Source organism: Dasypus novemcinctus, chromosome 7 (genome assembly GCF_030445035.2).
Source record: "Dasypus novemcinctus isolate mDasNov1 chromosome 7, mDasNov1.1.hap2, whole genome shotgun sequence".
In the NCBI taxonomy this organism is placed as follows: domain Eukaryota; kingdom Metazoa; phylum Chordata; class Mammalia; order Cingulata; family Dasypodidae; genus Dasypus; species Dasypus novemcinctus.
The window spans coordinates 108,890,994-108,916,502 of NC_080679.1; the positions used below are offsets into that span (position 1 = coordinate 108,890,994).

General features: G+C 35.5%; 1 protein-coding gene across 1 annotated transcript in view; it reads left to right on the plus strand.

Moving 5' to 3' along the window:
* Nucleotides 1–25,509, plus strand: part of LRP1B (LDL receptor related protein 1B) — a 2,023,931-nt gene that overhangs the window by 1,120,105 nt on the left and 878,317 nt on the right. Inside the window, exons 10-11 of the mRNA XM_058301027.2 lie at nucleotides 132–275; nucleotides 6,171–6,407. Coding sequence (XP_058157010.1) covers nucleotides 132–275; nucleotides 6,171–6,407 — 381 coding nt within the window. The remainder of the gene's footprint in view (nucleotides 1–131; nucleotides 276–6,170; nucleotides 6,408–25,509) is intronic.

Genomic DNA, 25,509 nt, shown 5'->3' on the forward strand with positions numbered 1-25,509 from the left:
GTACTAAATAGTTGGGTGTAGCAAATTTTGCTAGGATTTCTTCTTGCACTGGTAAAAGTTTCAACATACTGACGTACATAATTATCTTGTCTTCAGAGAATTTCAAGCATGCTGTTTTTCATTTGTTGTAGTCAGAAGCCATGCATGTGAAGTGGATCCATATGGAATGCCAGGGGGATGTTCACACATCTGTCTGCTCAGCAGCAGTTACAAAACACGGACCTGTCGCTGCAGGACTGGCTTCAACTTGGGAAGTGATGGCAGGTCATGCAAAAGTATGTTGTTAAAATCAAACATTTTGCCAGCAGCTACTACTTCAGAGTAGGGTTTTTAGTATTAATTAGCAGCTTCAGCATCGGTAATAGCATGAGACTTGGTCAGGTGAAATTTGCCTGCAATATGTACCAGCCATTTTTCTCAAAATCAGTATTTAGTTTCCTTTTGTGCTAATATGAATGGGAGAGCTAATCAGGTTAAAGAATCACTAGACCTATGAATCTTAGGGAAACATTTTAGGGGAAATTCCTATTAAAATCCTTTCCTTAGTTTCCTAAAGAATGTTTATGGGACAATGACCTAAATTCATTGTTTAATCAGATGCTTATTTGAACGAAGATGCTGCTCTTAGTAATAGGTAAGTCCAAACATAAATCCATGTACAGTAATGCTTCAACTTTAGGGAGTAAAATTCATTTTATAATTTAAATTTCCAGGTAACTGAAAATTCAGTATCAATACCTTCAGCAATTTCATTGAAAAGCTTTCTAATATATTACACATATCTTTGTTTTATTTTAAAAATATGCTAGACTATCATTATTTAAATAAGCTAATGGACATAAGAAAGGACTTTAATTTGAAATATAAAATCTTCCATAAAAGTTATTTAAGGTCTTTTGGGGAGGTCTTCATAAAATGATATTATAGAATGGCCCTGATAGAAAGAGTATCTATGTGGAGACTGTAGGCCTTTACATCAAATGTCCCACAACTACCATAATTTCTAAAGTTATGATGCCTGCTTTTTACAGTATCTTTTTGTCTCCACCTTTGTCATACCAACAGCTTTTAATTTATACCAGTACTCCCTCTCTGGTCATTCTCTTGCCATTTATTCCATTTTCCTGTCATGTGCTTGCTAAGTACTATGAAGTGAGACAACTAAATTTGTTAGAATTTTAACTACAAATGATTAGAATTCATGGTACAAATTCATTGAAATCCCAAGAGGGTCAACTCTGAAAATTATATGCATTATAGAACTTTGCTTACATTTTTTATTTGCATTTCTGATTTTGTTCTTGGGGGATATAATATAAAGATACCCCATCTCATGTTCCTGAGACTCTCTGGATACTTGAAATTAATGTTCTATAAGCCTCTAAATAGGAGAAGTGGTATATGGTTGTGTGTGTTTGCATGTAAATTTAAAACTAGTCTTGTTGCCACCTGGGAATGATGAAATGTCATACAAAAGTATAATCACACACATAAAACATAAGACACATTCAATCATCTGTGATCATCTGTGATACAGTGTACAGGGTGCATTTATAGGAAAAAATACAGTTCTAAATATTATAAGCATAAAGGGATTTAATGCAATTAGATGCATGCCAAACCAATGGAGAGTCTGTATAGCAGCTATGGCAGTTTGAGATTATTTTATGAATCCCAAAAAGAGAAAGATTATGTTTGTAAACTAATCAATTCCTCAGTATGTGATACTGTTTGATTGTATTGAGGGGCCTGTCTAGATTATTGAAAAGCTTGCCGTAGGGCTTCTTAATGGACTAAGTCATTGAGGAGAGACTCAAATTGAGTCCCCACTCTCTTGCTGGGACTAATATAAACTGAAACTCAGACACAGGGGGAGAGAGCTCTGCCAGTTTTGATCCTGCCGTGTGACAGAAAGGAGAGGCTCAAACAGCAGAGGCCCCAGAGAGAGAGGAGCCATTTGCCTGGGAGCTTACAGTTGAACTTGGAAAGAACACAAACAGCCAACACTGATACAAGAGGCCCCCAAAGAAACAAGCCCTATACCAGGGGAGAGAGGACCACAGGAACAGTTAAGCATAAAGGCCCAAGAGGCTGGGCCATGGACCAGCTCAAGAGGAAAGGGTGAGCCTGGAGGGGAAAGCTGAAACCTGCACAGAGATCAGCGGCCATCTTGCTTCAACACACGGCAACTTCCAGGATCAACAGTAGCCGACCTGGGTGAAAAAATATTTCTAATGGTGCCTAAGTTTGGACTTTTCATGTCTTTGAAATTGTAAGCTTTTACTTCAAATAAATTCCCTTTATAAAAGCCAACAGAGTTTTGGTACTTTGCATGGGCAACTGTTTGGCAAACTAAAACAGAGCTTCTAGATTGGGATTTCAGATTATTTCTAAAATAACGCCATCAACTAGCCTGGCCAGAAAATTCAAACATCTGCCACAACCAGTAACTGGGACATTAGGATGGTAAAAATGGAAACAGTTAACTTCAAATACATACCCTTTTAGCTGAGACCAGGAATTAGGAAGGTTCTATCACAATTATTAGCTCCAGAACCATGTCACATTTGATGGCCTCTCACTGGCCATAAACCAAGTAATTTAAAAACAAAACAAAACAAAACACACAGTTCCTTGCCTCTAGTTACTCACAAAGGTGAATCCAAGAAGACTGCTGCAGAAAAATTCAATTTCTCCATTAGATGCATACCAGCAAAATCAGAAAAAGGAGGGCCCTTGCCTCATTTCCACATCCAAACTCAAGCTATTGCATTTGATTTTAGACACTTAAATCAAAACCAGAACCCTAGCTGCGTAAGTGTCCGTGAAATGTAGTTTTTTAGATTTCCATTATCTAAATATATGGATATTACAGGAAGACACACTAGAAGAAACTTTGGGATAGATACCAAGTGACAATCTACCATGACTTAAAAAATAATTTGGGAAAATAATTAGCTTTCTTACTTAAAACACTCACACACATACACATTTAAACCAATTTTGAAGTACTGGTTTACCAATTACAAATAAAAACGTCAATAACAATAAAATTAAAATGTTGGCAAGAATGAGTATGGTGAAACTAGCATTCTCATGTGTTACTAATGGAATTGGAAATTAATATGACTATTGGAATAACATTTGGTAGTATATATAAAAAGAGCCATAACACTGATAATGCCATTTGAGAACTAATACCATTTTGATTGAGGAAATTCATTGTACATATGTTTATAATTAAGAATTTAGAAGCAATCTAAGTATGCAATAATAGTTAAGTAGCTGAGTATATTATATTAACTCCCTAGCAGGGAACACTATGCTGCCATTGAAAAGAATGCTTTTGAATACTTTTTAATAACATGGCACATACTGAGCTAAAAATTTAACATATTGGGAAGCGGACTTGGCCCAGTGGTTAGGGCGTCTGTCTACCACATGGGAGGTCCACGATTCACACCCTGGGCCTCCTTGACCCGTGTGGAGGTGGCCTATGTGCAGTGCTGATGTGCACAAGGAGTGCCGTGCCATGCAGGAGTGTCCCCGCACAGGGGAGCCCCATGCGCAAGGAGTGTGCCCCGTAAGGAGAGCCGCCCAGCGCGAAAGAAAGTGCAGCCTGCCCAGGAATGGCGCCGCACACATGGAGAGCAACAAGAAGATGCGACAAAAAAAGAAACACAGATTCCTGTGCCACTGACAACAACAGAAGAGGACAAATAAGAACACACAGCAAACGGACACAGAGAACAGACAACGGGGGGGGGGGGGGGGGACAGGAAGGGGAGAGAAATAAATAAAATAAGTCTTTAAAAAAAAAAACTTAAGATATTGGGAAGCAGATGAGGCTCAAGCAGTTGGGTGCCTGCCTACCATCTGTGAAATCCTGAGTTCGTTATGCTATGCGTCCTGGAAAAGATGGGCTAGCCTGGTGGGCTGGTGTGGTGAGTTGATGCAAGAAGATGATGCAATGAGGAGACACAATGATCAGACACAACAGGAAACACAACAGGAGGGAAGCAGAAGTGGCTCTAGTGATTAGGCCTCTCCCTCCCACATGGGAGGTCCCAGGTTCAGTTCCCAGTGCCTCCTAAGACAGGAAGACAAGCACACAACATATGGACACAGAGAGCAGACAGTGAGTGTAAACAACAAGAGTGAGTAGAAATAAATAAATTAAATAAATCTTTAAAAAAAATTAGGATACTAAACTGCATATATAAGATCTCAGTTTTAAAAAAAATACAAAAGTATCTATGCATATGCATTTGATAGGAAACACTCAGAAATGTTAACAATTTCTAAATGAATCTGTACTACTTTTACAATTATAGAAAATTCTGCATGTTATACATGATTGTTTTGTAAGTTCAGAATTTCTCTAATAAAAATATTAAAAAATATCCTTGAAAAAAGATTAGGAGCAGAATGAGAGGGATGTTTATATAATTCATCCAGTAATTCCATTTCTAGAATTGTATACCAAGAGATTATATAAGAAAATGTGTAAAGTGCTAGGTTGAAAAATATGTTTATTTCAATATTATTATTATAATGAAAATATAGGCAATGACCTAACTAAGTGGAGATTAGTTTGGTAGTTTATTATATATCAAACAATTGATGTAAGGCTTAAAATGATGGATCAACATAGAAAATAATTTTGAACCTAAAATTAAACAAAGTTGAATATAAAAAGGAGTGCACTCTTCAGAATAAGTAAATATGCTAGATAAATTTGAAGTTATCAAACAATGAAGTAGTGAAAGTGAACTAAAATTATATACAAATATATGAGTATCAAGATAATAATGAGAATGAAATTCTCAGAAGAAGCCACAAGTGCATTTCAAATATGTAAAATTAAACAATTAACTTTTAGGAAACACACACTACATATGTGTGAATTTTTTTTAAAAAAAAAATATATGAAAATCACAGCAAAATATATTGGTGTCTCTGAGATAGGAGATGATGGGTTTGGGCACATATGTATCTTACAATGTATTGAGATATACTTTAAATCTGTGCTAGGTATGTGGGATTTGTTTTATTTTTACACTTTACTGAAATACATTATAAATATCATTTATATACATTCAATACTCAATAATACTAATTTTAAAAGAAAATCAAGAGAAAAGATTATATAAAGTGACCATACAGTTTATATTAAGTATGTGTTTATGGGTAACTGCTTATTTTTTCCCATCATTTTTTTAAAATTTTCTACAATGTAATCATTTTACTTCACAGAGATTTCAATTATGGTGTGTTGAATCATCTGTATGCTCAGTTTTATTAATAAAGCTGTTTCCCCTTTCATATAAACTATTTCCTTAAAATTTATAGAATGTACCAAGCATAGAGTGCCCTGGTAAAGACAGAGTTTGTATATATTTTCATATAGAATTCTGAAATAACCAGTTCACTCTGTAGGAAAAGCTACCTTGATTCTGGCATTTTAAACCCCAGAAACAGGTTTTGCTTTGTTTTGTTTTTTGGGTTTTCTTTCGTTTTTGATAAGGTCTGTGTTGTATATCAGAGTAACTGGCAGACAACATCAGCCTCTAACATTCTAATTAACATGTGAAGAAAAAAGTGATGCAATAACTGGCATTTGATTTCATTTGTTAATAGAATAAATAAAGTGTTTGGACAACTGTAATCTATTGATATACAAGTAAGTGATACCATGTGATTCTTTTTGTTTGCTTCTGACAGTTGTAGATGAAAACTCTGGGGTGATGTGTGTTTTAAATTTTCCGAATTTTTTAACATTGTCAAATACAATGAGTGCTACAGTTAATACAATTTCAAATAACTGTAATGAATTGTAAAATTAAATGTGCTGGATATTGTAATAAATGTCCCTTTTACAGTTACAAGTTATCCAATGATCTGTCATGTTTTTGCTATACAGACAGTTACAGACTAAAGAATAATTAACTAAATATAACCTCTTCATGAAAGTAATTTCTGTTTTAATTAAAGTAATGCAATTAGCTGGCCTTCTTGCTTGGAGATACATTTGGCATATTTTAGAATTTAATTTTTGGTATTGAATTTACAAAATGCTAATTGTGCCAGTTAATTAAACAGTGACATTATGCAGTGTAAGGAAGATTAGGCAGCATCAGTTGTTTATGTTTGTAATCTTTCTTCTGCAGGACCGAAGAATGAGTTGTTCCTCTTTTATGGGAAAGGACGCCCAGGAATTGTTAGAGGAATGGACTTGAATACAAAGATAGCTGATGAATACATGATCCCCATAGAAAATCTGGTAAACCCTCGTGCCTTAGATTTTCATGCAGAAACCAATTACATCTATTTTGCTGACACCACCAGTTTCCTAATTGGCCGGCAGAAGATAGATGGTACAGAGCGAGAAACCATCCTGAAAGATGGTAAGTGACACTGTGTGACCTTAATATCAAATTTCCCAGAGGTAAAGAACTTAAAAGGGCTCAAATCCAATGAATGTCAACTGACTTTAACCAGAACCTTCTTGTTGATTTTTAAATATTTATTTTATTTTCTTTGGTAACATTTTTTTCTCCATATTTTCTTCAAAAACCATGTATTGAAACCTTTGTTATAAAGTTGAACTTGAAATTGCCCACTGCATATTAATTATAAGAATTAAATCAGGATATTATTCACCTTCTAGGAAAATATTGATTTACAATGATATGTTTACAGAGCTATATGGCAGAACATAATCTAACAGGTCTTTAGGGAACTTTGTAAATATTTGGTTCTCACTAGAAAACTGGTCATGTGACTTAAAGTCCATTAAAAATATCAATCACCCATTGTCATTACAATTTTAGAAAATTCTTTCTTACTTTTTATATCACATGCATATATATATATAGAATTGATTAAAATCACTGCATTCCATAAATTCTTTGAATTAGGAACAACAATCAAATAACAAAATAATATAATGATGATGTAAGTAGAAAAGGTCTTTAATAACCAAGCACAATTTCAAAGCAGATCTTTATTGGCTGCCAGTTATCTTCAGGCATATTAACTAATGATTATGAACTTGTTTCCTCATATAAAATATGCTTACTTCTTCAATATTTTATAAGTCCATGATTTAGGGAACATTAATTGTTTGGTTAATAATAATAATAGTAATTTTAAGAAATGGCTACTGCCTTCCAGGGGTTCATAATCTACCTTTGGAAATAATAAAAGCATGGGAAAAAATTCAAAGCATTGAGACATTTAATCAAGTTCAAAATTGTCCCAAAGGAATGCTTGATTAATGGAGAAAATCCATGTAATAGAAGTACACAGGAAGGATCAGATGTCTTTATGCAGTTGTGGTCATGGAAGTTCTTGTGTGGAAGTTGGTATTTGGACTGGATCTTAAAGGAAGAATGTTAAAGGGCAGAGGAGGACATTTCAACAACCAAGAATTTCCTGAGAAAAAGCAAAGGTTCCAGACAATGAGAATAACAAATCAAGTGCTAGAAATGAAAAGTGCCCCTATTTTTGGCCTGATTAAGATAATATAAATTTACTGTGATTGAATATTCCCATGGAATATCTAATTCGGATTGAGTTTTGCTTTTAATTGGAAATGACAGGGGATGTCCTCTTACTTTTTTACTTTTTAAAAATACATTATTTATTTTTTTAAAAAGATACTTAGATTACATAAATATTACATAAAAAATATAGAGAATTCCCATATGCCCCTCTCCGTATCTCTCCTGCATGTTCCCACTTTATCAGCATCCTTCATTAGTATGATACATTTGTTACAATTGATGAACACATTTTGGAGCATTGTCACTAAGTGTGGGTTTTAGTTACATTATAAACTATATACAGCAACTATATACAATGTTTATATAACTATATACATTGTATAGTTTACATCTGCTTACTTTTTATTACTATAGTGATCTTCTTACTTTTTCTTACTATAATGTGATAGCAGATGATGGACCCCTTACATTTTTAGAAGGACAACAGGATTGTACATCCTCTCTAAGTAGCTGTGTTTGGATTGCTCTGTTTGACCCAGATATTTTCAAGAGGGACTAAAATGTAGTATAAAGGGTTTTTAGTTTCTTTCCAAAAAGTGTCAGTTCTTGTGTACTAGCTGAGTGTTTCTTCTAATAATCCTAATTTTGATGATAATATCTTATCAATGATATTGGTAGTTCTTTGCATTCCCCCACGGCAACAGAGATCAACTCTAATAACCTTCTAACTGTCAGGCAGTATGAAGGTTGTAAGAATATTTTGCTGATTTTCACACCTGGAAATATTTGACTTTTGATCTCTCTGTAGCAAGGAACAGCTTAATTTCTTTTTATTAATTTACTTCATTTCTTACCAGTAAGGAGAAGAATAATAAAATTATGAAAGAAGGTGAATATGCAAAACCTGAAACTTGCATTTGGCAAATGACAAATTGTGATCCTTGGGATCAGAAAAATTAAGGTCTATGCATTCATTTATTTATTGCAAAAGTGTCTACCATCTGACCTTAAGACTGAGAAGCAATGTATACTTAGACAAATGATTTTGTAAACTTGTTAGAAATTCTGTTTCTGAAAATAAGTTTGTATAGTTTGAAGTTTTGCTGTTTCTAAATAAAACGTAGTATCTTGGACACCCACAAGGCTCAGAGCCTTTGTGGAAAGGAAAAAAGACACAAAACACAGCTTTTCAAAAGAAGATCCATCTCCATTCATTCTCTTATATTTTTTTCCCCCAAAGATTTATTAAAATCCTAGATTTGGTATAATCTGCCAGCTTAGTTTGTGGAATACTGTGTGTTAAAATATTAGTAGTTAAATAAGAAAGGATGATTCTCCATTTGAGATACTTACATATATCTCATTAATTACTGAAAATGTCCAGTGACTTAATAAAAATAGACTTCTGTAAGAAAAAAAAAAATCCCAATCTCTATTTTAACTAGATTTACTAGTTTAACTGTCAAAGGTTTTAATTAATTAACTAATTCATTCATTCTTTTAAATTGTTGAGTCAATAAATATTTAATGATATCTTCTTGGGCCAGGTTCTGTTCTAAGCGGCAGTTATTCACTAGTGACAGGACAACATTTCATATGTAGCTTATTTCCAAATAGTGGGAGATGGATAATAAACAAGCAAACACATAAAGGAACAAGAGAATGATTAGAGCTAAAAGAAAATAAAATAGGACACTGAGAGACAGCAGTGACTGGTGATGTCAATAGGAGGCATAATTAGATTACATGGTTAGAGAATTTAAATTAGCCATTTTTGCCAGGTATACTTATATCCTCTAACAAGGTGGATGTTCTTTATAAGACTGAATTTGTCTTTATCATCTTAAGTGACTTGTCAAAGATTCATTTTTCCTTACAATGTGAATAGAAAAAAATACAGAAATGATAATTTACTATTCCTCTTATTATTGCATGTTTTCTTCTAGTGCAGTACTTGTTTTTAGACTGTACAGATTAATTCTGGTATATATATTATATATAAAATTCTCCAAATAGAAGGCATGTTTGAATAATCTTCCATATTGTTTCTTTTTTTTTTTTAAAGTATTTTTAAAGTATAAAGAAAATTTACGTATCTCATGGCAATCAAACTCTACCTTGAATCTTTGGAAGGTTTTGGGCATGAGATAATTTTTTGCCTCACCCTCAGGGGAAGCAAACAACTGCTTTTTATATCAATCCAGGATACTGGGTCCAAGCACCTTTCTTGTACCTCCTCCAGAAGCAGAAAGATTTTGCTTTTAGTCTTCCTCTAATGTCTGTGTACCTTTGTCTGGGACCAGTGACAATAGAGTTTCTTGCCCTTCAATAAATTGCTCTTCTTGCTATGGGTAACAGGCTTTTAGTGGTAATAGGGGGTTTCTACCCTTTGCACAGGGACATGTGGCTTTGTCTTCTACCTTTTCCTCAGCGACAGCTTGCCTTTTCTTGGAACTAAGGGAAGGAGGGTTTTTCATGGCAGATTTTTATCTTTATCCCTCCCTCACAGGCAGTGGATCTTTGTCTAGCTTCTGGTACTGTGCGAGTTTCCTGCCCCTTCCCTAGTGTCATTTGCTTGGTTTAAGTGAAGGATCTGGGGAATTGTGTGGGGTTTTATGTCAGAAACACAGAGATGTCTCTCTCAGCTCTCCTGTTCTTCCTCATTCTTGTGAACCCAGGGAAAGAAATCCTTTGTGTCAGGGTTTCCCAGGGATTCTAAACCCATATTCTGCTTTAGAGAACCCTTTACAACTTTAGCTTTTTAAAAATGTGCCTGCTTTTATTTTAATTGCCTCTTCCTGCTATTTGCTGCCAAGGTGAGCAGGTTCCTGTGTCTTGTCTTTCCTGGAAGAGGCCAGTCACCCTTTGGATTCTACGTTTTGTTGTCTTGGTACCTCAACCTTTTGTTAGACTAAAGAAAGGTTACAATTTTGTAAATTATTTTGTTTTCTCTTATTATGTGCTTCATATTCTCTTATGACTTTCTATATCTTAAATGTAAGCTGGATTCTGCATGTCTATAATTCATTAATGCAAATGGGTGTTTGAAGAACAAGACTGGAATCTTTTTTTTTTCCAAACTGTTTTATCCCCCTCCATTTTAACATTAGAATCAATTAAAAATATAGCTAAGTATTTCTTACGATTGCATATGAATCCTTTGTGATGCTTCTGAATGTGTCCACAGTTTATACATAGAGGACTTTCAATTGACATGAAATTTTTCAGTGTTTTCTACTTTAAATAAATACATTTTGTATTTTTTTAACCAAAAAATAAAAATGAGGATGAGTTTTCTCATTGTATTACTCAGGATTCTATAGGGAAATAGAACTGACAGGAGGTATCTGTAAATGTTTTGTGGGGATTTTATTAAATTGTCTCACGCAACCATGGGGATGCACAGGTTCAAACTCTGTAAGGCAGGCTGCAAATCACGAACTGTGGTGAAATTCCTCAGTGAGTTCCCCAGGAGAAGTTGACTGAAGTAGAGCTGTGAATTCTCTCTCTGACTGCTGAAATCACCTCTCCTTTTAAGGCCTCCAACTAGGTGAGATGTCTCTCATTGCTAAAGGCAGTCTCCTTAGTTGATTGTAGGTGTAATAAGCTATAGATGCAATAAGATCACTGATGATTTAAGTCCACAAAATGTCTTCACAGTATAATTAGGCCAGCACTACACTGACTGGTGGACCATAGTGACATTTTAGTCTCCTGGAATTAACGTCACTTCTGAGCCAGAGTCTAATAATAATCCCCAAAATGTTTGATCATTTCCTTTCCCCCAATGCACAGTTACCCTGATAAAAGACTGTAGTTCTCTTTTGGGAAGGCAGTATAAATTTTTGGCATTGTAGTAGGATCCTTCCCCAGTGGGACCTGGCCTTCCCCTCGTTTAAGGAACTCTGGACCTGTAGACTATCTCAAGTCTAAGAATTGATTAAGGGACTGTGACCCACTCTTTATGTAATTCATGATAGACTTTTGTCCACTTGACCTAGAACTCTTCAGATTATAAAAAAGTAGGAATTTAAAAGAATGTCCATCTATTTTACTTCTAGGTGCCCATGATATATTAGCCAGTGGCATAGGTCTCTGTGACTCAGACTGTTTTGATTGCTGCTTTAAGTCTGCTGTTCATTGTGGTGGCCACATCCACCATGTCTTTGGTGACAAATTGCAGCTACCCAGCTCTGCCAACTCAAGATCTGATCATCCCCATAGTGTTAAGGATTATAATGCAGTGACAGTAGTTCCCAAGGTAATATGTGACCTACAGAGAAGAGCAACAACAGAGTACTTCAGGGAAGATGGAGTTAGCCTTACAAATTTATTCCCTACAGTCCTGGTGAGAGGTGTCTCTTCTGGACATTCCTTGGGTGGGTGAGCAGGTCTTACATGATAAATCCATTCTAATATTCCAATATCGCTAAGCATTTGGATCCCCTCATCACATTCTGTATACCAGGGTAAATCTGGCATCTTGACCTCAGGCACTGTAGGCCATCTTTTGGTCCATGTTTCAGTCAGCCAACCACCCAACAATCTATGAGAGCTCTTTCCTTTTTTTTAAATTAATATTTTTATTTTTAAGAAGCTTTAGATTACATAAATGTTACATTAAAATGTAAGGGATTCCCATTTTAGCAACATCCTTCATTACTGTGGTACATTTGTTACAATTGATGAACACATATTGGAGCATTGCTACTAACTATAGACTACAGTTGACACTATAGTTTACACTCTGCCCTGCACAATTCCAAAAGTTATGACAAAATATGCAATGGCCTGTATCCTTCACTGCAGTGTCATGCAGGACAAATCCAATGTCCCAAAAATGCCCCCATATTACACCTATTCTTCCCTCTCTCATCCCATCAGAACCTCTGGTGGCCACTGTCTTTATATCAATAATAAGAGTTCTTCCACTGCTTGACAAATAATAAGTCTATAGAAGAATAATAAGTCTACATTAGTCCATTGCTCATTCCCCAATCTTGAGGATTTTGGGATGGTGATGCCTACTTTGCTTCTAGTTGAGAGGGAGTTTAGATCCCATGGAGCAGATGGATGGAATTATCTTGCTCACAGTTGCAGATACTCTGTTCCTTGGGATGGGCATTGTCCATTATCATCTCCCTGTTAGCTATCTTGGGTGAGTACAATAAACTGGAGAGTAGGTATGGCAACTCTGCTGAAATTCAGGACTCAACTGGCACATGAACTGACCAAAGATTTAAGTCTCTGGGACATATATTTATCAAGTATAGTGCTAATTATAGGTTCAAATAAAAGGGGCAGAAGAGCCATGGGTAGAGAACCTATAAATGAGTCTGTTGCACTGGGGAGAGCATAAATTCCAAAGTAAGATGCACAGATAGGTTGCCAAATTCCTGAGGTGCCTGCCCAGCTTATAGTTTCTGGATGTCTCTAGAGCCCTCAGGAGCCCTGTTATTTGAGGTGCTGATTACTGTGGCAGTCACTGAGAACCTGCTGAGACTTGCGTAAGTGAAACCTCTAGAATGACCTCCTGACTCACTTTGGAATCTCTTAGCCATAAAAACTCAATTGTATTTACCATTTCCCCCTCTTGGTCAAGGTCTTTTTCTAGATGCATTGCCAGTTGGTGCTTGATAACAATCCCATGTTAGCAGGGAGTCCCATGCCTGGGAGTCATGTCCCATGCTGGGGGAGGGGGAGCGGGAAAAGGTAGAGTGTTTATATGCTAAGTGTGCCTTAGATTGAGGTCACATATGAGCAACAAGGAGACTTTCAGGAGGTAATTCTTAGCAGTAAATAATACTAGGCTAAGTTTCAATTTCACAAGAAAATGTTCATAAGTAGAATCATCAAAATCAAGGGCCTGGCATAATGGTCTGTTTTCCTTCACTGGGCCCTGCCCTTGCCCTTGGGTGATTCTTGATGTCCTATTAGAGAATGTAATAGAACTCCCCAGGATGGGACTTCAATACAGTTTCAGTTATTGTGTGAATCTCTACCCACTGAAACAATGTCCCACGAACACTTGAATATATTCATATGCCTTAAAGGCATGCCCCATGTGAATCCTTTCCCATGTATCCCCCCATGGATGACACACTGCACCAGTGATCCTCACCACTTTTGTGACCCTTCTGTGATCCAAAACTTCTCCAAAAATGCAGACAACCAAATAGCCAAATAAAATTAAAAGGAAAATGAAATAATTTTTTAAATAACCAATAAAATACAAAAAATGTAAATTTTATCACTGTAAGATCTGTTGTCTTGTATGTGCAGTGACGTTTTCTTCCATATATTCCCCCAGTGTCTTATTTTTTTCATCTCTCCTATTAATAACATTTTACATGTGGAGGGTACATTTGTTAAAATTGATGTGCAAATATTGAAGCATTGCTACTAACCATGGTCAATGGTTTATATTATGGTTTACATTTTGGATCGTACACTTCTATAGGTTTTGACAAAATTTGAAGTGGTCTATACCTGTTATTGCAAAATCATGCTGAACAATTCTAATGCCCCCAAAATGCCCTATATTACATTTATTTTATCCTTCCCTCCCCTCCCCATGTAACCTATAGCAACCACTAAGTTTCAATTTTTGAAGAATAAGATTCATAGTTACTTGCAAAAATATTGAGGGCTTGACATACTGGTCTTTTTTTCTTTTTTTAGTAGAGCCCTTTCTAATGCCAGAATCTCGGCTTAGTAGGCCCATATCAACAAATTCAGCATAAGTCAACTTTATATTTCTTCCACTGTTATCCCACACCCTTAAAATCCATTCTCACACATATTCCCCTGATTTCCGTCTGTATCAATTGGAAAACTCGTGTTGTTCTTTTGGAGTATAGCATGCTTCTTATGGGTCACACTTGTCTTTCACATTTGGGGGCTGGTTGTGACTTTAGTCATTAGGTCTGGAAGAAAAGAGGGATGGTGGGGATGTATTAGGCATGTGTTAGAAGCCATTTACCTCAGGGCATTCCCTTGCAGTTTCACATGGTGAGACAGGATGAATCTCTTCTGGTGGAGGCTGGACGGCAGGTGATTGGGGGATGGTTTCCTCAGGGTGACTGGAGGTGAGGAGGGTTTTCCCTCAGAGCATACCAGAGGTGGGGAAGGTTTTCTCTCAGGAAGACTGAAGGTTGGTAAGAAGTTTCCTCAGGACAGACCATTACAGGTGTATCAGGCAAAAACTCAGCAGAGTTTAGGGTTTCAATTACCCCATTACCATCATTATTAACCCACATGTCTCCGACCCAATTTTCAGGATCCTATTTCTTTCCAGTCAATGCCTTCACCTTAATAGCAGATACCCTGCAAGATTGAGATTTTAGTTTCTGTTGTGACTCATACAATGAGATTCTGCATCTGGTTTTCAGAGATATCAAGTCTGTACTAAGCAAAACAAGATTTTTTTTTAGGGTACACATAGAAACATACACATCATTCATGTGATGTTTAAATTGTAAATTTGAAGGCTTCAGCTTATCCTCTTCTCTTAAAACTGTATCCAGCATGTTTTGGAACATCCAGCCAATATCATCATACCTTTTAACTCCACAAAACTCTGATAAGGTGTCAAAAACACTCTCACCCAGAGCCTTGCCTCTTATAAGCATGGAAGTAGTGGTAGTCAGTGGTGATATTTTGCATATCTTATTGCCAAATCATGCCATGGTCTATCAGTGGCCTCTTGATTATCAGAAACATAGTCGTTAGTGCCTTTGAGTCTAATCAGAGTAGAGAGCCAATTGCAAAAACCCCAGAACCAATTCAAAAATCCCATGTTTGAGGTTCTGTTTCTAAAGAAACACTCCATTCTCAGTACTAAGCTGTATTAGTCAGGGTTCTCTAAGGTAACAGAATGACAGGAGATATCTGTAAATATTATGCAATTTTATAAAATTTTCTCAGATGACCATGGGGATGCAAATTATGTAGGCAGGATGCAAGCCAGGAACTCTGATTAAGTTCAGTGATGAGTTCCCCAGGAGAAGCTGACTGAATAGAGATAGGAATTTTCTCTCTGACTGATGAAATTATTTTTCCTTGTAAGGCCTTTAACTGATTGGATGAGATGCCCCTTATTGCTAAAGACAGTCTCCTCAGTTGATTGTAAATATAATAAGCTATAAATGCAATAAACTTATGATGATTTAAGTCCATAAAATGCCCTCACAGTACAATTAGTCCAGTGGTTGATTGATCAAACAATTGGGCACCATAACCTGGCCAAGCGGACCCGTGAACCTAACCATCACATTTCCACTGCAAAAAGAAAATCAGTTATGCATTAAATCACATGAAAAAAAAAATCCTCTGTTATTGAAAGACATATTACAGGATGATTATGTTACCTCAAAATCTGATCCTTAATTATTCCTAAGATTCTAATTCATAAAACATGGTTTAATTGCAAAATACCTGCCGGAAAGTAGGGTAGGGGCTCTGAAAATATAAAATTATTGTTTTCAAGAGTCTACACTCTAGTAGAACACATCTGTCAGAAAATAAATGAGGCTGATGATTAAAATCAGCCTAAGCCAACCACTCAACCTAAACTTGCACAGTATATCCATAAAAATTACTTAAAATATTTTTTATCAAAATAAATCTATGAAAGAATTGGGAAATTGAAAACTGTACCGTTAATGATCAGAAGTAGTAAGAATTTCCTAACTAGAATGCAGAATGGACCAAATCAAGCAGATCACCAAAATGTAGGACACAATGGGAGTATAATGAAAATATAAGAGGTAAAAAAGAGAAATCCCATGGTCCTAATAAAAGCATCTTTTTAGGTGAAAAAGAGCCCAAGGCAAACTTTGAAAGCAATTTAATAATTAAATATTATAAAATAATGGGTCCAGTTCAATCACCTCCTTCAAATATTAATTACAACCTTCAAAAACACACATAAAGAATGGAATTGTAATAAATGTCTATTCATTGGGTGTAAAAAAAGATATAGAGTTTTACCTCCAAATAAATATAAAAATAAAACTTATTAAAGAATGCAAAATAAATAACATTTAAGAAAATAGGAGAATATTTTTGTGATAATAGGTATAGAACACTTTGTAAAGTAATACACAAAACACTAAACATATGAAATATATATATATATATATATGACCATATAATTTTTTAAACACTTTAGGACAAAGAACATCATGAACAAATGAAAAGAGTATAATCTGTGTAAAACTATTCACAGCATATATGAAGGGAAAAAGCGGTTATATAATCAATAAACAATAAAATGTCAGAAAAAATAAAAAAACAGGATTTGTCAAGGTATTTCACAGAAGAAGATATGCAACTTAAGCATGTAAAGAGGCAATCAACCAGGAACACACAAATTAACAATACATTATGGTTTTTATCATACAGATTAAAAAATAAAAGTTTAATAGCATATAATGTTTGTCACGCAAAGCGGTGCTGATACAAAATACCAAAATTGGTTGGTTTTTATAAAGGGTATTTATTTGCAGTAGGAGCTTACAAATATCAGACCATAAAGCATAAATTACTTCGCTCACCAAAGTCTATTTTCACACGTTAGAACAAGATGGCTGTAACCGTCTGCAAGCGTTCAGGCTACCTGGGTTCCTCTATTTCTGGGGCTTGCTTCTCTTTCCTCTGTGTGCTTACTTCCTGGGGCTAAAGCTTAAGGCTTCAGCATTAAACTCAAACATCAAAACTCCAACATTAAAAACACCAAACTCTTGGGAAGTGGACTTGACCCAGTGGTTAGGGCATCCGTCTACCACATGGGAGGTCCATGGTTCAAACCCCGGGCCTCCTTGACACATGTGGAGCTGACCCATGTGCAGTGCTGATGCACGCAAGGAGTGCCCTGCCACACAGGGGTGTCCCCGGCATAGGGGAGCCCCACGCGTAAGGAGTGCGCCCTGTAAGGAGAGCTGCCCAGTGTGAAAGAAAGTGCAGCCTGCCCAGGAATGGTGCTGTACACATGGAGAGCTGACACAAGATGATGCAACAAAAAGAAACACAGATTCCCATGCCGCTGACAACAACAGAAGCGAACAAAGAAGACACAGCAAGTAGACATAGAGAACAGACAACCGGGGTGGGGTGGGGCGGGAAGGGAGAGAAATAAATAAATAAATCTTTAAAAAGAAAACAAAAAACAAACAAAAAAACACACCAACTCTGTCCTTTGCCATGTCTTTTATCTGTGAGTCCCCACCTTTTGGCAGAAGAGCTTTACATAATTACTTAATCAAGTAAATCTATAAATCCAATATAATCTAATATGCCCAGAGGCAAAGATCAGTTTACAAACTTAATTCAATATTTCTTTTTGGAATTCATCAATATTATCAAACTGCTACAGGATGTAAGAACATAAACTTTTTCCCACACAACTGGGAAAAATGAAAATTATTAGTGTTTTGAACCATCATTCACTAATGTCTACCAAAATTTGTTATGTTCAACTTATCAATTCTACTCATGTTTTTCTTTTCTATTGAAGTATACAGATGCTCAGAGAGGGGCATTATTTTTAAATAAGTTGGCAACAATTTAAATGTCCGTCAAAAGGAGAATGATACATTTATGCTATGACTAATGTAAAGTAGCAGTTAATATGCATGAGGTAAAACTATTTAGAATGACGTGAATAAAATTCCAAGGCAAACTAAGTAAACAAAGTGAGTTGAATGACAATTTTTCCAAAATGATCCTATTTATAAGTTTATATATTATATAGGTGTATATATAATATATAATGTTTAATAATATAAGGCTTATTATATAGGTCTATATATTTTAAAATACAAGATTGGAAAGATTCATAAACAGTTTACAGTGATTATCTTTAGAGAAACCCATGGTAATTATTTTACTCATGTGTTAGTTTCCTTAATTTCTTAGTTTCCTGGCTGCTAAAACAATACCATCCGGGGGAGATGGTGTAGCTCAAGTGGTTGGGCACCTGCTTCCTATGTACAAGGTCCAGTTTGATCTCCCATACCTTCTTAAAACAAAAGGAAATAAGCAAATGAACAAATGAGGAAAACAACTCAGGGGGGATCAGATTTGTTTAGTGGTTGAGTGCCTGGGCTCAATCCCCAGTATCTCCTTAAAAAAATAAAAATCGGTTGGCTTAAGCAATGAGAATTTATTTGTTCATGACTTTTAATATAGAAATCCAAAATTGAGGCATCAGTAACTCGGTGCTTTCTCCCCAAAGACTGTGGTGTCCTTGGGCTGGCTACCAGCAATCTTTGGTCCTTGGCTTTGCCCTAACACGTCAGCACACATGCTGACTTTTCAGCTTCTTCCCATGACTTTCTCGCTCTATGTCTGAATTTCATTCTATTTATAAATGACTCCAGAAATCTGGAGAAAGCCCAATCTCATTCAGTTGGGTCACACCTTAACGAAGTAACATCTTCAAGAGATCCTGTTTACAATGGGGTCACATCCATCAGAATGCAGACCGAGACCAATAACATATCCAGTTGGACTGTACAATTCAATCTGCTACAATTCAAATCTGGCTGTGCTTTTAAGATGTGTATAACTTAAATTGCATCCATATATTACTTAAGTGGGAATTAGAAAATAACTATTACAAAGTAAAGAAAAGTAGTTATGGGCAAGCATGTAAAGAAAAGGTTTATACACACACACACACAACTTGTGGACACTATGATCATTTTTGTTCACTTTTATATAAGTTGGTTCCTTCACAAGTGGATGGTTTAGTTGTAAAAAGTTAAGGCCTAAGTTTTTATTTTACCTTTTAGACTGGTGTTATGTTATTTATTTTGGTTTTTGCTTGCTGAGACTTTTGCCCAAAATATTTATTCCATTGAATGCCTGCCATTTATATTTGCAGAGGTATATTTTCTAAAAAAAAGTGAACCTTCTTATTGTGGATTACTTGTACTGTAATGTTGCCTCTTATAGCTTCACAAACATCTGTCTTCTCTCAATCATGACTTAACCAGATTTAAAAAAAAAAAAGCTATGGAACCAATTAGCTACACAACGGTAAAGAGATTTGAACCTATTTTCTGACTTCGGGACTCCCAAGTATCTTTGTCCTAATATGCCATAATAACTCCTCTTGTCATGCTGTTCGTAAAAGAGATTATGTGGTGGATAATCACAAGAGACGGTTATGGAAATTTGGATTGAAAATATCCTTAAAAATCATGACAATATAATGCAGAGGTTAAATGGGTGGTGGAAGGGTCAGAATGTCTGAGTTTGAATTTTATCCTGTAACTTATTAGCTGTGTAAGCTTGGAAAGTTTACTTCACCTCTTGAAACTTTGGTTCATTCATTTGTGATATGGGAATAATCTCAGTTGCTCTGAGGATTTAGATGTGCTCCGCACGCATTTATAAAACCCTTAGTATATGGCAGGTGCTGAATAAAGGAATAGTTGATATTACTATGTAGGTTATTCCCCTAATTTTACATAGAAAGTAATAGTAATCCAAAGAGTTTATACCATTGCCCAAGGTCAAATGGTATAGTTAGCAAATGAGTTGTAACTAACAACTGTGACTCCTAATTTATAGATTTATGGTCCTATACTTCTCCTACTCTTTAGTATGTTAGAACATTATTTCTAAAATAAGTAATTCCTGCAATAAATATATTTTGGAACAACTGTGAACTTTTGATTAATTTGAGTGTTTAGAGAAGGAGCAGTTTCCTTATAGGTACTTCATCTTTTTTTCCAGGAATCCTAGGGATTGTAATCCAGATTGAGATGTAAAAAATGCTACAGATTGGTTTTTAAAATTTATGATTTAGAAAGATGTAATACATATATCAAATAATTTGTTTCAAATTATGAGCAATCAATTATGAAAAAAAATGATCTCCTACATATTAAACGATTTGAGATATCCTGGGAACAGCTTTGATAGGGAATTTTCTATCAGTGCAATCTCAGGGCTTTGCTTCCTTACTCTTTGAATTAATGGGCATTGCCCTGTGGTAGCAGAATATGAATTTTTTCTTAGGATTTAATTTCCCTCTCTTGATATTACTGGCATTCCAAATTCCCTACCACATTCAAATCGTCATGGAAAAGAAGGAAAATATTATATTTTTTCCCAACTTTTTATATTGGATAGTACTTTTTAGTTTTATTTTTATCATGTATTTATTCAAGTAAAATATCTCTCCCAATTTTGGTTTTGATGTCCTGAAAGAAGAGATGACATATGCCTAACAGTGGGGTGTGATATATCTTTAGCCTCACTAAGGGATAAGACTCCATGTGAAAATCTGGATATGTTCATAAGTGTGATTTTCTCTCAGACTCATTTGATTTATAGGTGGCAAGTATAATAAAAAGAAATTTTAAATCATAGGTAATTGTTTTCTCTAATCTCAAATATCTGTATATTTGTAAAGATCTAGCAGTTAAACTAAAGATTTAATTTTTTAGGTATTTGCAATTCTGAAAAGATTGAAATGATCATTTTAAAACAAAGGGGAAGTTATTCTTCACTGGCATTCTGGAGTGAACAAACTAGCCACACAAGGAACACCATCCCTGATTTCCTATCAATTCTTTCCTTCACCCAGATTTATAATACTTATAAATTCCTTCGTTCATTTCTTGACTTCACAAATATTTATCAAACCTTTAATGCTGGTCTGTTCTAGGGATTACAAGCAGGAGTTATACTCCTCTCCTGCCCTCAAATTTTGTAGAGACAAATGGAAAAGTTGGCAGGTCCACACTTCAGTAAACTTAACAAAGCAATAAGTGTAAAGTGTCAGGAATGAGATGCAAGGGAGTTTAGAGGACAGATTAATTTTACATGGAGAATAAGAGAAGATTTGTGAGCAGGAAGAATATTCTTTTGACCTTATAGGCAGTAGAGGATTTAGAGAATGGAAAGATTCAGGAAAAGAGCAGAAGTAGTGGAGAAAAAAGTGACACAAAGATGGGAAAATAAAAATATGCATATGAGAGAATTGAAATGAGCTAATATTTATAACATTTATCAAATGCTGTTGTTGCTAGGTAATGTGTGATATCTCATTTTCTATTCCCAAGAACCAAATAAAGGGAAGTATTATTACAATTATTTTTATAAGGAGTGAAGTATAGTTTGCAATATTTAGAAAATGTGAATGAATATAATAGAATGGTATAAGCATAATGTGTAGTGATGGTCTGGTAGCCCTATGAAATATTTTAATACACATCTACTTTGTTCTTTTGTTAATACAAAACTGCCTCCCCAGGATAGCAGTACATTTTTGGCTCCGGAATTGGCACTTTTATCCCTGCTATTAAAACGAGTTTTCATAAACCCTTATTGAACATCAAAGAATGCACATGTTTGATTCCAAAATAAATTACCTTGCTATTTTATCTATTAAGACATTTATAATTTGTCTCAAATTGAGGAATTTTGAATTACAAAATTATAAAGTATGAAATTTAACTCGCTATTATTTTAGGTAAAAAAATAAAATGTCTCTCCTTTTGAGATAAAAAAAAAACATGAAAAATATGACATTTTGAAACAAATATTCCCACAATATTTGCTGCTATGACTAGCCATGAAACGTTATCATTTCTTCTTTTAAAGTATTTTATGTAGGTGGGATTTCAATGAAACAAATATTTCTAGTACATGAACGATGGTTAATTATTTGTCACTGGCTACCGAGTAAAGCAGATAGGCAAAAGTAAAATGATCATTTAAAAAGTGAGCGTGGAGAGTGAAGGCTGCAGGCACCTGCTTGGCTTGATCTTTAAGGTGCTGCGGGACAGGACCCGCGAAGATGCCGGGCATGGCCGCGCCCTGCCTTCCTGGCAGCCTCCCTCTCTCCAGCTCCAGGTGGCTCCAGACAAGAGAACTCCCCGTCCTCAAGGGCAGCCAGAAACCTGCATGCCTTGCTGTTCTCCCCCTTTACCACTTTTGGCAACTAGAAGGCAAAAGACTGAGACTGCATATTTGGGGGGAAAACAGGTATAGTAGTTTTAATACCATTCTAGTAGCCACAAAAACCTAATTTAATATTCTTATGAAATTTTACCAAAAACATTGAAAAGAATTTTTCATTTCCTGACAAGAAAAGCCTTTTTCAGATAATAGCAAAATGGACTAAAAAAGGTCTGAGAGATAGACCTGTAACATAAAAATTAGAATTATGTTATAATTAATTTCTATTATATTTGAATTATTATTTACATTCATAAATGTTTGTTGCTATGCTATCTATTTTTTTTAGAATTGATTATATTAAATCTAACCTCACCTTGCATTCTTGTTTAAAATGTGTAATTCCTTTCAATCTATATTTCTATTTATTTTACAATTTTACGATAAAGGACATTTTAACAGGTAAAAAAAAAGCCATTGATTATACACTTTGGATAGATCATATGGTATGTGAATATATTTCAATAAAACTGCTTATAAACAAATAATTGTGCAAGAATAGTCAGATATAGCAGCTATGTACAGCAAGAAAAACAGATTGAGAAATGAGGAATTTTCTTGTATGTCTTTGTTTATTATTATTATTGTGATAATGAAAATGCTTTAATAATGTTGAAGTGATGAATGCACAACAATGTGATTATACCATATACCACTGATTGTACACTTTGGATGAATTGTATGCTTTATTAATATGTATCAATAAAATGCATGTGTTTAAAATAAAAAAAAAAAAGGTCTGAGAAATAGCATTCACTTACAAAACAGAAACTCAATCTCATAGAGCAGGGGTAATTTTGACCCCCATTCAACATTTGGTAATATCTGGAAACATTGTTGGTTGTCACTACTGGGGAGGAAGGTGTTACTGACATCTAGAAAGTAGAAACCAGAGATGCTGCTAAGCATTGAGCAATGCACAGAACAATCCTCCACGACAAAGAATTATCATTTCCAAAATGCCAGTAGTGCTGAGGTTGAGGAATCCTGTCTTAGGGAATAGCAGGAGGTGGGCCTGCCACCACTCTGTAGGTGACAAAAGTAGAAAATGCGACAATGATGCTTCATGGATCAGAGCAAGAGACGCTCGTAGTCAGCACACCAAGCAGCATGAACGCCGGCCTAGCCCCGTGTTCAAGTCCCAGGTGCCCGCTAAGCAGGCGGTAGGGTCGGCCACGAGAGGAAATCAGGGATTAGCACGCTTTGAGCAAGACGCCATCGCAGCAGCAAGCAGCAAAGCCTCCAGTCTCCCTCCAATGTGGGAGGAGTAACCACACTGGGCACTTTAACTACTTAATTGCCTATTTGACTAGCTGTAGCACTAGCCTTGGAGTTTGGTGCACACAGCAAGAACCTGCAGAGATGCTCAAGGCCGACAGGGGATTGCCGCCTCCAACACTCACAAAGAAGACCCTGGAAATAAACACAAACTAACAGAAGGACCCACTTATCTCTACTGTTCAGGAGGCTTTCACGTGTAATCACCTCAAAAGTGTTTCACATAATGACTCTTAAGTTGACAGGGGAAAAAGCTGTTTTTATTAAATCACTTAGTTGCTATAAAACTCCTAATGCCTCTCTGACTCATCTGCAGTAGGTCGTCACGCCCTGAACGCAGTCGGTGTGGTCTTACTTCTGGGCATGTGCACTGGCTGTTCCTTGTGCCTGGCATGACCCTCCACTGCATGGCCCAGGGTCTCTTGCCTTCACCTCCTCACATGCCACCTCCTCAGTTCTTTCTTCATGCTGCCCCAGCTAAAAGTGCACACCCACACAAATGCCCAGCCCAACTCATTCCTTTCCCCCGTTCACTTTTACTCTTAGTACTTTTCATGGGTTATTTTACTTGATGTCTTGCTACAAGAATGTTCACTTAGAGGGGTCAGAGGTTTTTGTTTGTATGTTCAGTGATAGATGCTTAGGACCTGGAATGATGTCTGGTAAATAGTAGCAATAAAACAATTGTTCATTGATTTAATGAATCTTTTAATGTGACTGTCATTACTTTACAAATAAGAATTAAATAGATTAAACAGAACTAAGAATAACTGAGAAAGGATTTTTTTTGGTGTATGCTAAAATAAGAAACGATATGATCTATTATTATCTTGTTATCAGAAAAATTATTTTAATACTCTCTGAACTTGCTCTTATAGTGAAGTTCCCTGATATCTTTTCAGAACTGTTGCTCAATTTTACATGTTTCTCATGATTTAATTGATTTCTGTAATATGATTTTTAATGAAACTGTTTAGATTATGATTTTTAGTAAATATGCATGAGACATCTGCAATACATTGCTGTTTTCACACACTTTCCCGGTCACTCTTTCTGTATCAACATTCTATTTGCTTACATGCCTTAAAATTATTTATTTCTTGCATAGGTACATATCTGCCTTGTAAGGTTTCATACTGTATACTTATTTAGATATATTATTCTGCATTAATTTCGTTTATGATTTAGCTGTGAAGTTGTAAGCATTCACTTGTCTTGCTTACTATACATAATCGTTACAAAATACAGCATTAATCTCATTATTTTGGCTGTCTACTGTTTTTCTTACAGGTTATGCTATATCTAGTATTTGATTTTTCTATGTATTAAAAATATGTATGGTATTTCCAAAACCATACATTCATTTTATTGCATTACAAATTCATTTTGAACTAATTTTAGATTTATAGAAAAGTTATGAAAGTAATACAATTTCTGTATATCTCTCCTTTAATGTTAACATCTTACATAACTACACTATAATTATCAAAACTCAACGATTCATGCTAGTACAATACTCTTACCTAAAGACCTTATTAGGGGACAGTGTAAACTACAATGTAAACCACTATCCATGTGGTGCAGCAGTGCTCCAAAATGTATTCACCAAAAGCAGTGAATGTCCCATGATGATGAAAGAGGTTGTTGATGTGGGAGGAGTGGGGTGAGGGGGGTGGGGGGTATATGGGGACCTCTTATATTTTTTGAATGTAATATTTTTAAAAAATAGAGAAAAAAAAAGAACTCA